At 34.7% G+C, this 13,042-nt stretch overlaps 1 protein-coding gene across 7 annotated transcripts in view; it reads left to right on the forward strand.

The window, feature by feature from the left end:
* PTBP2 (polypyrimidine tract binding protein 2) overlaps window positions 1-13,042 on the forward strand; it is a 92,908-nt gene that overhangs the window by 26,124 nt on the left and 53,742 nt on the right. For 6 of the 7 annotated variants that reach the window (XM_025393814.1, XM_025393826.1, XM_025393835.1 and 3 more), the window contains exon 3: window positions 4,745-4,820. The exons of the other annotated variant lie outside the window; for it this stretch is intronic. In XM_025393814.1, coding sequence (XP_025249599.1) covers window positions 4,745-4,820 — 76 coding nt within the window. The remainder of the gene's footprint in view (window positions 1-4,744; window positions 4,821-13,042) is intronic. 7 annotated transcript variants of the gene reach the window in all.

The raw sequence follows: 13,042 nt of genomic DNA on the forward strand, positions 1-13,042 counted from the left end.
TTTTTTTGAGACGGAGTCTCGCTCTGTCGCCCAGGCTGGAGTGCAGTGGCCGGATCTCAGCTCACTGCAAGCTCCGCCTCCCGGGTTTACGCCATTCTCCTGCCTCAGCCTCCCGAGTAGCTGGGACTACAGGCGCCGGCCACCGCGCCCGGCTAGTTTTTTGCATTTTTTAGTAGAGACGGGGTTTCACCGCGTTAGCCAGGATGGTCTCGATCTCCTGACCTCGTGATCCGCCCGTCTGGGCCTCCCAAAGTGCTGGGATTACAGGCTTGAGCCACCGCGCCCGGCCCTCTTTTAGATAATTTCAACTTTACTTTAGATTCAGGGTTACATGTGCAGGTTTATTACATGGGTATATGGTATGAAGCTGAAGTTTGCAATACAAGTGATCCTGTCAGCCAGATAGTGAGCTCAGTACCCAGCAGTTAGATTTACAATCCTTTCTCCCTTCCCCTGCCACTAGTTCCCAGTGCTTATTGTTGCAGATTAATACAAATTCTTAATGCATAGAGTTTTAATGTGACCACAGATTCCCTTTGCATCTTAGATAAAAATCATTTATATGATCCCATTCTTTACACATTCCAAATTTTCCTTTGCTCTTGTCGGACATCTTCCATGTTGATTGTTGGAAGTCTTGAAGGCAATCTCTAATAACAGTTTTTAGCTCCTCAACTGTTGCTATGATACTGTTTCTTATAAAGAGATTTTAAAGTAGAATTTATCAGTATGTTCTTTCATATTCAGTTTTCTTGTATCTTAATTTAAAAATCCTTACATACTAAGAGTTCATAAAGGTATTTTCTTCTGAAATTTTTTAAAAATTTGCTTTTTATGTTTAATCTCTATCAAAATTATTTTTGTGTATTGTATTTGGTAGGGATCTGGTTTCATTTTTTTGCCCTTATTAAGATAGTCAAATTGAAATCTCTGTAGTGACTTTTTCATATTACAGGTGTGTATATCAAAAGGTCAAGGCTGAAAAAACTATCATAACAAAATGCAGAACATAGTGGCATAAATAGACTAGAAGGTTTTTTTTGTTTCTTTTTCTGTCATAGCAAAAGTCCTGCTGGTATAAGAAAGTGATATGAGTCTGCTCCATAAGATTATTCACTGGGCCAAGTTTCTTTGATATTGTTGCTTCACTAATCCTAGGCTTTTGTTCTTGGCTATGTGGTCTGTTGATACGTGATTGTGCTCTCCTTGTTTTTAAAAAATGTTTTCCCTGTAGTTTTCTATTTCATTGTCTTTTTTTTAAAAAAAAGTTAGCTTTTGATTTTACAGATCCTCTTCATTATACATACATTGTCTTCTCTATTTTTATTTGTTGCATGAGTCAGGGCTTTTGCAAGCCTTTAATAGGTAGGTGGTATTCAGTCCACCTCTTCATCATCTTTGTGGCACCTCTGTTTAAGGAGACCAGGAATATTCACCTAGGTACGTACCTTTCTTCCTCTCTGAGAATCTGTTTTTCCTCAGGAACTTATTATTTGTGTCCTTGCCCTGTGTCTTTCTCTCATGGTTCCCTAGGCTGACATCTCCAGAGGAGAAAATGTTTGGTTAGCTCTCAGTCCCAAACCATAGCAGAGCCCAGAGACTGTTGTCACTCTCAGCCTTCAGTCCTTGGTTGCCTTCTTGGCAGACCTGGCAGCTCTTCCACCTGGAAGTGATACATGGTGTTAATAGTTGGACTGAACTATTGTGATAAACAGAGTATCTAATAACCATGAAAAGAAAAAACAAGAAATTTGTAACATTGAAATGAGTGAATGGCCTTTAATCTGTACTTTTGCATTTTTTTTTTTTTTTTAGTCATTTCTCTGATGTGTAGAGTGTATCTTCCTATTTTTGCATTTTCTTATTTCTGTGGGATGTTAGTTTCTCTTGAAATGATCATTGATATTACACAGGAAGAAAAGTTTCTATGGTCAGATTTAATAAGAGTATTACGCTAGTCTTAACATTTAATTTCTTTTAGTTGAATCTAAAATTGACATCATTCTTAGATGAATTAAAAAATTTAAAGAGCACATATTCTTTCGTAGGTATTTTGATTCTAAGAACCACTAATTTGATTTGTTTTAGCAGTCATTAATGTGGGGCAGTCGTCAGTCACTACCCATTGATCATTTATTTCATATACATTCTAAGTTAAATGATCAGACTGAAATAATTCAGGTGAAATTATTCTATCAGTTAATGTGGTAATGTTAACATTTATCAGTAGTGCTGAATCACTTCTTTTGGGTATAATAGTGGTAAGCTTTTTTGCTTATTGGCAAAGACAGGCATAATTGCTTTTTTAAATAAAAATGTAATTTGTAAAAATACTCCAGTAATTTTTGTAAAATCTCAAAATTGCAAATAATTTGACATTATTCTCAGTAATGAAGGCTGTTAAATCTGCTCTCTTAATAGCAGGTATGAAACCATTTGAGGAAGAAGAAAGGTCATAAATACAAACTTAAAATGGAAAGACTTTTCCATGCAAAAAGATGCATTGCACACCACAAGTCAGTGTTAGAGGCTTTCTTTTATACTTGAGTAGGCCCAAGATTCCCCACCTATCATCTTCCAAAATTACCTGTGATCCACTGTAATCACAAGTTTTGCAGTGGTATACTGTAGGTGTATGGAAGGATTTGAATTCACAAATAGATATCTAAAGAATAAGCTGATAATAATGCATTTGAAAAGAGGTCAGGTATATTTTTGAAAACTAGGAGAGTTAAAGTATTTTTGTGAACTAAGGAACAAATAAGGCATTGACAATATTTTAATTGATTAGGAATTTTGTTCAGGTTAGTAAACATTAAGGATCGTTTCAGTTTTGTTTTTGTTTGTTTTTTACTTTTAAAATATCTAATCTGGACTTCTGTGGGTTTATGGAAGGGCTGGCTTTATCTCTCTATCCTGTGGTGGCGGGCCAACCTTGATTTTGTATACGGAGTAACTTGACCTTCAGTTTTTTTTGGTCTAAGAACAAAGGCCAAAAAATATGTAACTGTTAATAATAACGTTAATTCACTTACTGAGTCAGTAAATATGTGGGAACGTTGTACTTGGTTGACACTTGGGAATATTATAGTGAGCACTACTGATGTGGGCCAGGCACTTTGCCTGGTAATCACTGTTCATATATTATCACATTTAATCCTAAGGGCTGTGATGTGGATGTTATCCCTATTTTACAAATGAAGAACTTGAGGCTTAGAGTGATTAAGTACTGTTAACCTAACTGGTAAGTGGAAGTTGAGCTTCAGAGCATCCTTTCTTAATACCATATTTTCTACTTGTCATGAAAACTTGAAGAAAGCTAGGAAACATCTATTGTTGATAATGAGCCAATAATGTGTATCAGTGGCTCTTAAACTTTTGCATGCATGAGAAACACTTGAGGATTTTTTTTTAAACCTGGCTTTTTGGACCCCACCCTCAGAATTTCTTATTCAGTAGGTCTGGGATTGGATCTGAGAACATGTATTATCAGTAAGTTTCCAGGTCTAATCTTAGGATTAGGCACCACACTTTGAGAATTGCTAGAGTATTCAATTAGATCTTAGGGACTACACTGTGAGAATCACTAATGTATACAATTCTGCTCATCATGTTCTTACAAAATTATGCCATGCCAAATCTTCCATATCTAGTTTAGAAATTGGTTAAGAAATTAAGCCTGGTGTAAATACGGTATCAATGTGACTTGAAACTGGTTGTATTTTTTGGTTTTTTTCTCTGCGCATTTGATGCCAATAAGTAGAAAGCTCTTAAAATATTTAAGGGAGATGACCTATGGATATCTGTTTACCGTTCTCATATTTGTTGTAATACAGTTTATTCATTATGAGTTGAAATACAAATTAGCATAAAGCTTATGGTTAAATTTGGATTTTTTGGACTTTCTGAAATGCTTTGATAATTCATTATCTCCTTTGCACATTTTTTTCATTTTGATGGTTGCATTTAACTTCTTTGTACTGATTGGTTGTTTAAATCAGCCAGTATTGATTTAACCTATTTAAATACTAATATCCATGTATGTAAATATACATAGCCAAGGCAAAACAGTTGATTTTAGTTTAAATATTAGTCCATTCATATTTTTGTAAATACATAACATTTTCAAAATAGCTAAAATGTCACTGGCTGGTTTAAACAACTGTGCAGTTCCCAAACAGTTGAATGTATAACCTTTTCTCTATTTTAAGACATAACCTTATTTTTTTGCAGAAAGAAATCTCTCATTCCAAAGATTTTGCCTTTGCTTTCAGTGTTCTAGCCTCTGAAGTATATACCTGCTTAATTTTAATAATGATGATGATACTGATATCTAACTCACCAGAATGAAGTTCTAATTTTATAAAAATCTGAGTTATCTGCATGAATAAAGGACCATTGGGATGGAGGATGTAGAGAGAATGTTTCTGAGAAAGTCTAGCTAGTGTGGCTTTGGTTTGTTTGTAAACAATTTGAGGTAGCTTTCCAAAGCTTTTGCTTATAGAATCTAATCACTTTTTCTATTTATTGCCTTTTGGGGGAAGGGGAACATTGTTGCCTTTGTGAGAATGGGGGAGGGATAGATGGGAGAGTAGAGGGATGAAGTTAATTTTTTATTATAGGGATTAACATTTTTCACTGTTCCCAATAGTGTGACATTTGACATTTGTTTAAGTGAAAGACTTTTAGATTAATATTTTTAAATTTAAAGATATCTTATGCTAACTTGTTTTTGTTTTTATAGAGAGGATCTGACGAACTGCTCTCAGGCAGTGTTCTCAGTAGTCCAAACTCTAATATGAGCAGCATGGTAGTTACAGGTAAGTGTTACTCTCTTAGCAGTCTGTCATTTACCATTTTAGGGGGCAGAATGTTAAAACTCAAATTTAACTCTGTTATACTAGGAAAGCCTTTTTTTTTTTTTTTTTAAGCCTTTCTTTTTAAATGCTGTGTTGAAACATTTTAGAGTAAATTTTACTAGAGTGTATATGAGCTGAGTGAAAACAAACAAACAAACAAAAAAACCACCTGAAGTTGGTGACTCTTAAGTTTGATTGCTTTTCATTTTTGAACCACAAATGTAATTCTCACATTATAGTCCCCTCATGTGCCCCTCTGGTATTTTTATTTTGTTTTCATTTTTTGTGTTTGTGTGTCATATAATATTTTTACTTTAAGTATTTATGCCACAACCCTAAAACCCACATTGTAAGTAAAAACCAAAGAATTCAGCTACATAGTTGCAATGGTTTTAACTAATTTTTTGCTGAAACAGTATTTTAATTCTTAGAGTTGATCCTTTTATGTTGTCTACCTGCATATTTAAGATGATTTGTTTTAATCTTCAAAGTTAGAGTTAAAAAAAATTTGTTTATCTGAAATAATGTTGGTTGGTTGTAGGATCTGTTAGTAAACCAATATAGACCAAATTTTAGACCTTAGTTTTATGGCTGTTGGGCCAAATTTTTTTTTTTTTTTTTTGTATTTTGTTTTGTTTTGCTTGAATTAACGTGTTCTCATCTGAATGGGCCAAATTTTGAATTTGATGATTATTATTATCAAATGAATTTACCTCACAGCTCAACATTTTACATTATTTACCTGAAACCAAAGTTCCTTTTTCTGTATTTTAACTTTGAATTATTTGCTTGAGGAACGAATTATATTTGGCAATAAAAGGATCATAAAAGACTAGAAGACATTTTGATTTCCCTTAGGTAGCTGTGCTTATGTATACATACATCTTGACACACATAAACACAAAACACACATCTCTGACAATTCAGTTAACTAAAAATTATAAGGACTTAACAGATAATAGTCACGATTTGAAGATAAATTTGTCAGCAGGTCATTATCATTGATTTTGCTACGTAGTGATTACAAAGCAAAATCACTGGGCCATGATTTTGATAGTCAAAGTACCATGTACACGTAATTGAACAAATAGGCTTAAGTGTGTAACTTGTCGGTTTCTCTTTTTGTTTTTACAATGCATACTGTGATTGATAATGGGAAATTAATTCCAAATTAATTCCTAATATTTAGGGCTCATGACAGAATAACTAGTAGTAGCCTTGACCCCTTTTTCGGTCTCCCCGCAAAACCAAAAACTATGTAACTGAATAAAATATGTGGAACAACTGTTGTTTGGAAGTTGATGAGCAGACGGTATAAGATCATCCTTGAGAGAAGGGTAGCATGTGAGGTAAGTATCATGAACACTCTGGCTTTCTGCCTTGGACCGTTTTACTGTTGTAAACCACAGAGAAGTGGAGAGATCAGTATACAGGTCTCACTGAGCTGAAGAGACTAAGAGTGGGTGTCAGAACTGCTCAGTCGTTTGGAATTTATGGGGAAGTCCTGGAGAAAAGAGAGCTGTCTAGGGGTTTAGGAGTAGAACAGGGGGCAGAATTTAGTATGGTCATTCACTTCATTCAGAGTTTTGGATAATGACTGGGTTACATGTGTGCAGGTTGAGAGTTTGCCAGGTCTGTCAGAAATTGTCTGCTCTGGGGCTAAACAGTGATTCCATAGATTGCATAGTACTCTGAAACATTGGAGTTCTGAGAAGTCAGAATGCAGACATCTTGCAGGGTACTTCAAACACTCCATTTAGACTACAGAAAGCCTGGACCTGAATAGAAAGGATCACACCCCATAGGAAGTGCCATCTATAAGACTGAGATAAAAACAAAAAACCAAACCCGATAGGAAGTGAAGGATTCACCAGTTAATCTAACCAGTAACTGATGATGGATTAACCAATAATTTAGTTGCCTTTCAAAACAAAATAACACCCCCAAGAAAGACAACATGATATAGTTTTCTTGCTACTATCTTCCATAATATCTACCATACCATCAGAAATTACAAGTAATGTGAAGAAGCAGGAAAGTAACCCATGAAATATAAAGACACATTGAATAGGAACAGATTCCAAAATGACCTAGAGTTAGAATTAGCAGACAAGGACGTAAGTATTTTAAGTTGTAATGGAAAAGATTGAAATAATGAATGATGGAGGAGTGTTTAAGAGATAAAAAACTATAAAGAAAGCATGTAGAAATATTCTAATTGAAAAATACAGTATTTGAAATAGTTGGGACTAATTCACTGGTTGGAACTAATAGCAGATTGGAGACAAGAAGAAATGTTAGTGAACTTGAATACACATGAATACAATGATTAAATCTTTCAGAGAGGAGAAAGTATACCTAATGGACAATGAAGCAGTCTGACATATAATTTGAGCTTCAGTGTGAGAATGTGGAGGGAAAAAACATATATCTGTTTGAGGTAGTAATGACTGAGAACTTACAAAATTTGAATAAAATATATCAACTTACATTCTTAAGAAGCTGAGGTAAACTCCTCATGTAGGCTAAATAAAAAGAACCATACTTAGACACATAGTGGTCAAAATATTGAAAACTAGAAATGAAGAGCAAATCTAAACAGCCAGGAAGAAGACATCTAACAGGAGACCAATACCTTGTATTAAAGAGAAAAAAAAAAAAGAGAATTTCTTTAGACTGAATGGAATGACATTAGATAACTTGGCTCTGCAGGAGATAAAGAGGAGTACTGGGAGTGGTTAATATGTGTATAAATTTTAAAAGGGCTCTTTCTTTTCCTCTCAATTTCTTTGAAAGACTTTATGTAAACAACAACTTTGTATTATGGGGTTTATTATGTAAATGGATTTTATATGACAACAGTTAGTACAAAGTGAAGGTAAATGGAATTTTTCAGTGGTAAGATTCTTATATTTTACCTGAAGTGATGCAGTGTTAACTTTTAATATGAGAAGATTCTGTTAAGGTTGCATATCAAAATTCTAAGTGTAATCTCATTTAAAAAGATTTAAAGAAGTATAGCTAAAAGCCAATAGAGGAAAAATTGGAGCATTGATGACTACCTGTTTTCAAGAATTACTGCAAAGCTACAGTAATTAAAAATAGCATCATAATGACATAAAGATAAATAGGTCAGTGAGACAGAGCAGAGAGTTCAGAAATTAACTCACACAATTATGGATAACTGGTTTTTGACAGAGGTGCAAAGTCAATTCAGTGGGAAAAAGAGTAGACTTCAACAAAGGTTACTATAGCAGTTGGATCTATCCATCTGCAAAAAAAATGATCTTGGATATGTATCTCATACTACATATGAAAATTAACTCCAGATGGATCATGACCTAAATGTAAAACCAAAAATTATAAAACCTCTAGAAAAAAACACAGAAAATCTTTGTGACTTTGGATTAAGCAGAAATGTATTTGATATAACCCTAAAAGTACAATCTGTTAAAAAATGGAATTTGACATCAGAATTAAAATCTTGTACCCTTCAAAAGAAACTGTTAGGGAATGAAAAGACAAGCCATATACTGGAAGAACATCATAACAAAGCATATAGCTGATAAAGGACTTTTATCCAGAATATTAAAAGATGTAGTATATGTAAACTCAGCAGTCAGGCAACAGACTACTCAATGAATTGGCCAAAATATTTGAACAGGTAGTATTGCACAAGAGATACACAGATGGTAAGTAAGCACATGGAAAAGCTGATCAGCATCATTAGTTATTAGGGAAATGAAAATTAAAACTACAGTGAAATAACATTACAAACCTATTAATAGTGACTAAGATTAAAAAGAGTGCCATCTTGGAAAGCATGATTTGGGAAGAATGAGGAAGAATCATAATATTCACAATACTGCTGATGGGAATGTAAAATCATAGAACTACTTTGGAAAACAATTTGGTAGTTTCTTCATGATCCAGATTATTTGTCTCCTAAGTATTTACCCAAGAGAAATGAAGGCATGTGTTCATTAAAAAACTCTCATGTTAATGTTCATAGCCATTTTATTTGTAATCACCAAAATGTGAAACAAACATTCATCAACAGATGAACTAATAAGTAGATTCCTGTTTTGGCATCATATGCTTTTCTGTACAGTGGAATATAAAAACAGCCATATAGAATGAGCTATTGATAAACACAATAGCAAGAATGAATCTCCAAACAGTTATGTTGTGTAAAAGATGAGAGAGAAAAAGAGTACATCCTGTATGATTCCATTTATATAAAACTCTGGGTAATGCAAACTAATCTAAAGCAAATTCGTGGTTCCTAGGAGTTTAAGAGTGGGAAAGGACAGGCTGGAGGGGTGACAGAGGGACACAAGAAAACTCAAGGGTGATGGACATATAAATTATTGTGATGGTGGTTTTATGGATGTATATGTATGTCAAAACTTGTCAAATTTTATAATTTAAATACATGTACACATACTAGAATGGCCGAACTTCAGAACATTGATAACACCAAATGCTGGCAAGGATGTGGAGCAGCAGGAACTCTCACTTATTGCTTGGTGGAATGCAGAGTAGTACAGCCACTTTGGAAGGCAATTTGGCAGTTTCTTAGAAAACTATATGGCCAGGCGCAGTGGCTCATGCCGGTAATCCCACAGTTTGGGAAGCCGAGGCAGGCGGATCACCTGAGGTCGGGAGGTCAGAACCAGCCTGGCCAACATGGAGAAACCCTGTCTCTACTAAAACATGCAAAATTAGCCAGGCGTGGTGGTGCATACCTGTAATCCCAGCTACCCAGGAGCCTGAGGCAGGAGAATCGCTTGAACCCAGGAGGTGGAGGTTGCGGTGAGCCAAGATTGCGCCATTGCACTCCAACCTGGGCAACGAGAGTGAGACTCCATCTCAAATATACTTTTATTGTATGATCCAGCAGTTGTGCTCCCTGGTATTTGCCTAAAGGAGTTGAAAACTTAGTCTGCACAGAAAGCAGCTCATGGATGTTTATAGCACTTTTCTTTATAATTGCCAGAACTTCATAGCAACCAAGAAGTCCTTTAGTAGGTAAATGGCCAAATAAATTGTGGTGTATATCCAAACAGTATAGTGTTAATCAGCACTAAATGGAAATGAGCTATCAAGCCATGGAGAACCTTCGGTGCGTATTACTAAGTAAAAGAAGCCAGTTTGAAAATCCTACATACCATGTGATTCCAACTATATGACATTCTGGAAAAAGCAAAATTATGGAAACAGTAAAAATCAGTGGTTGCTAGGATTTGCGAGTTGAGGGAGGGATGAATTGGTGGAGTACAGAGGATTTTAGGGTAATGAAAATATTCTGCATGCTATAATGATAGGTACATACCATAAATTTTTCCACACCCATAGAATGTAAGACACTTGGAGTGAACCCCAAGGTAACTACAGACTTTGAGTGATTATAATGTGTCAGTGTAGGTTCATCAGTTGTAACAACGTGCCATCTGGTGGGAGATGTTGATAAAGGGGAGGCTATTTGGGGGCAGGAGGCAAGGAAATCTCTCTGCTTTCCTCTCCGCTTTGCTGTGTACCTAAACTTACTCTGAAGAATATCTTTGAAAATTTATTCATGTGCTTGCATTGCATTTCTTTTGGATATTACTGGTCTAAGTAGTCCAATTAAAAGACAAAGATTGGGCCGGGCGCGGTGGCTCAAGCCTGCAATCCCAGCACTTTGGGAGGCCGAGACGGGCGGATCACGAGGTCAGGAGATCGAGACTATCCTGGCTAACACGGTGAAACCCCGTCTCTACTAAAAAAAAATACAAAAAAACTAGCCGGGGGAGATGGCGGGCGCCTGTAGTCCCAGCTACTCGGGAGGCTAAGGCAGGAGAATGGTGTGAACCAGGGAGGCGGAGCTTGCAGTGAGCCGAGATTGCGCCACTGCACTCCAGCCTGGGTGACAGAGCGAGACTCCATCTCAAAAAAAAAAAAAAAAAAAAGACAAAGATTGTCAGACTTGATTAAAAAGCAAGGCCTAACTACACTGTCTATACGAGGATCAGGTGGAAATACCAAGATGCAGGTTGAAAGTAAAAAGATGGAAAGTGATATTCCATGCAAACAGTAAGCGTGAGAAAGTTGATATGATTATATTACTAGACAGAAAAATTTAAGACAAGAAGTATTACCAAATATAAAAAAGCATATTTCATAATGCTGAAGGGTAAGTTTATCAGAAAACATTTCTTAATTTGTATGCCAATAATAACAAAGTATATTAAGAAAAAGATCACAGAGCTAAGTAGAGAAACAGAAATCCACAATCATAGCCTGATTTTTTAAACTATAATTTAGAGTCATTGATAGGACAGTTACAGTCCTATCCCCCAAATAAAAAGATACATAATTTGAAAAATGCTGTCATGTTGGCTTAACTCACATTTATAAAACTATACCCAGTAACTGTAAAATAACTTCAAGTGTACATAGAACATTCACAATGATAGACCATGTATTGGATTACAAAATAGCTCAATAAATTTCAAGTGATTGACAGTTCATATAGTATATGACTATAGTGGAATTAAATTAGAAATCAAAAATAGACATCTAGGAAAGTATGAAATATTAGAAATTATACAATTGTGAACAACACATGGATTATAGAAGTGTTACCACAAGGACATATTTTTGACTGAATGAAAATATATCAAAATTTGTTGGATACGACCCAAGGGCGTGTATGGTATAAAGTATGTCTTCAAATACCTATATTATAAAAAAAAAGTTGAAAACTCCCTATTTAAGACTGACCAAGAAAAGACATAAATTACCAGTGTGGGAATCAAAGTCGAGATAATCACTTTCACAGAAAGTGGAAATGTACAGAGTATAATAGTATAACATTAATAATATAAAGTGGAGCTAGCACTTTCAATAAAATCAGAGATACGTAGAATATAATAGGAAAATAATATTACCAATGTTGTTAAGGCTAACAAATTCAACAACTTAGATGAAGTAAGTTTCTTGACAAATACAAAACTGACTTAAGTGTATAGCTTAACAGCTATATACTACTGTATTATACAAGTCGGAATTTATAATTAAAAAAATATTTCCACAAAGATTACTCTAGGCATAGGTTGTTTTACTATTGAATTTTATGAAATTTTAAAGAAATAATAGCTGTCTTTGAAAATGGAGGAGGGAATACTGCCCTGTTCACTTTATGAAGCCACTATAACTGACAGCAAAACCTGACAAGGGTAATATATCAAGATTTCAGACTAGTATTTCTCATTAACCTAAATGCATATTCTTAAGAAAATGTTGATAAATCACCTCCAGTAGAATATGAGAGGCAATTCTGAGACTTACCACAGGATTGTAAGGTTTGTTTAACATTTGAAAATGAACTCAGTGTAATTTGTCACAGTGATAGAATGAAGAAGGAAAAATATCTCTCAGAAAACTAGTAAGAGAAGGAGCTTTTTACAATGTAAATAAGGGATATCTAAGAACCTACAACAAATTTCATACTTAATGGGGAAATATTGAATGTTTTCTTCTTAAAATCAGAAATGGAGCAAGGGTGTCTGTTTTCTCAATTTTTTTCCCCCTAACTTTCTGCTTACATTAAAGCAGGTGAAATAAAAGACATAAAGATTGTAAAGGAAGAAAGAAAACTGTCTTATTCACTGTTCAACATGCTTTTTAAAATAGAAGACCTAAAGGAATCTACAACAGATTTGGTAGAACTAATAAGTGAATTTAGAATAATTATAGGATACAAGTTCTGTATACAAAAATAGTCTCCTTATACTAGCAGCAAATTCTTAAAAAATGAAATTTTAGAAAATCCATTTATTAAAAGTAGCAGACAAAAAATATCAGGAAAAAACCTTGACAAAAGATGTGTAAGACATCTGCACCAATATGAAACACTGCTAAGAGAAGTTTTAAAAAGACTTACATGAAGACATAGACCATGTTCATGAATTAGAAGGCTCAGTATGTTAACATGCCAGTTCTCCCTAAATTGGGATGGCATTGAATCTGTAAGGACTTCTAAATTGAGAGTAGATTCTAAAATTTATGTGGAAATAAAAAGGAGCTAAAATAATTAAAACCATTTTGAAAAAGTAAATTTTGCCACTTTTCTCAGGACTCACCACAAACCTGCAGTTAATCCAAAACAATTTAGTGCTAGCATAGTTAGTGACATAGTG

This window comes from Theropithecus gelada, chromosome 1, assembly GCF_003255815.1.
Source record: "Theropithecus gelada isolate Dixy chromosome 1, Tgel_1.0, whole genome shotgun sequence".
Lineage (NCBI taxonomy): Eukaryota > Metazoa > Chordata > Mammalia > Primates > Cercopithecidae > Theropithecus > Theropithecus gelada.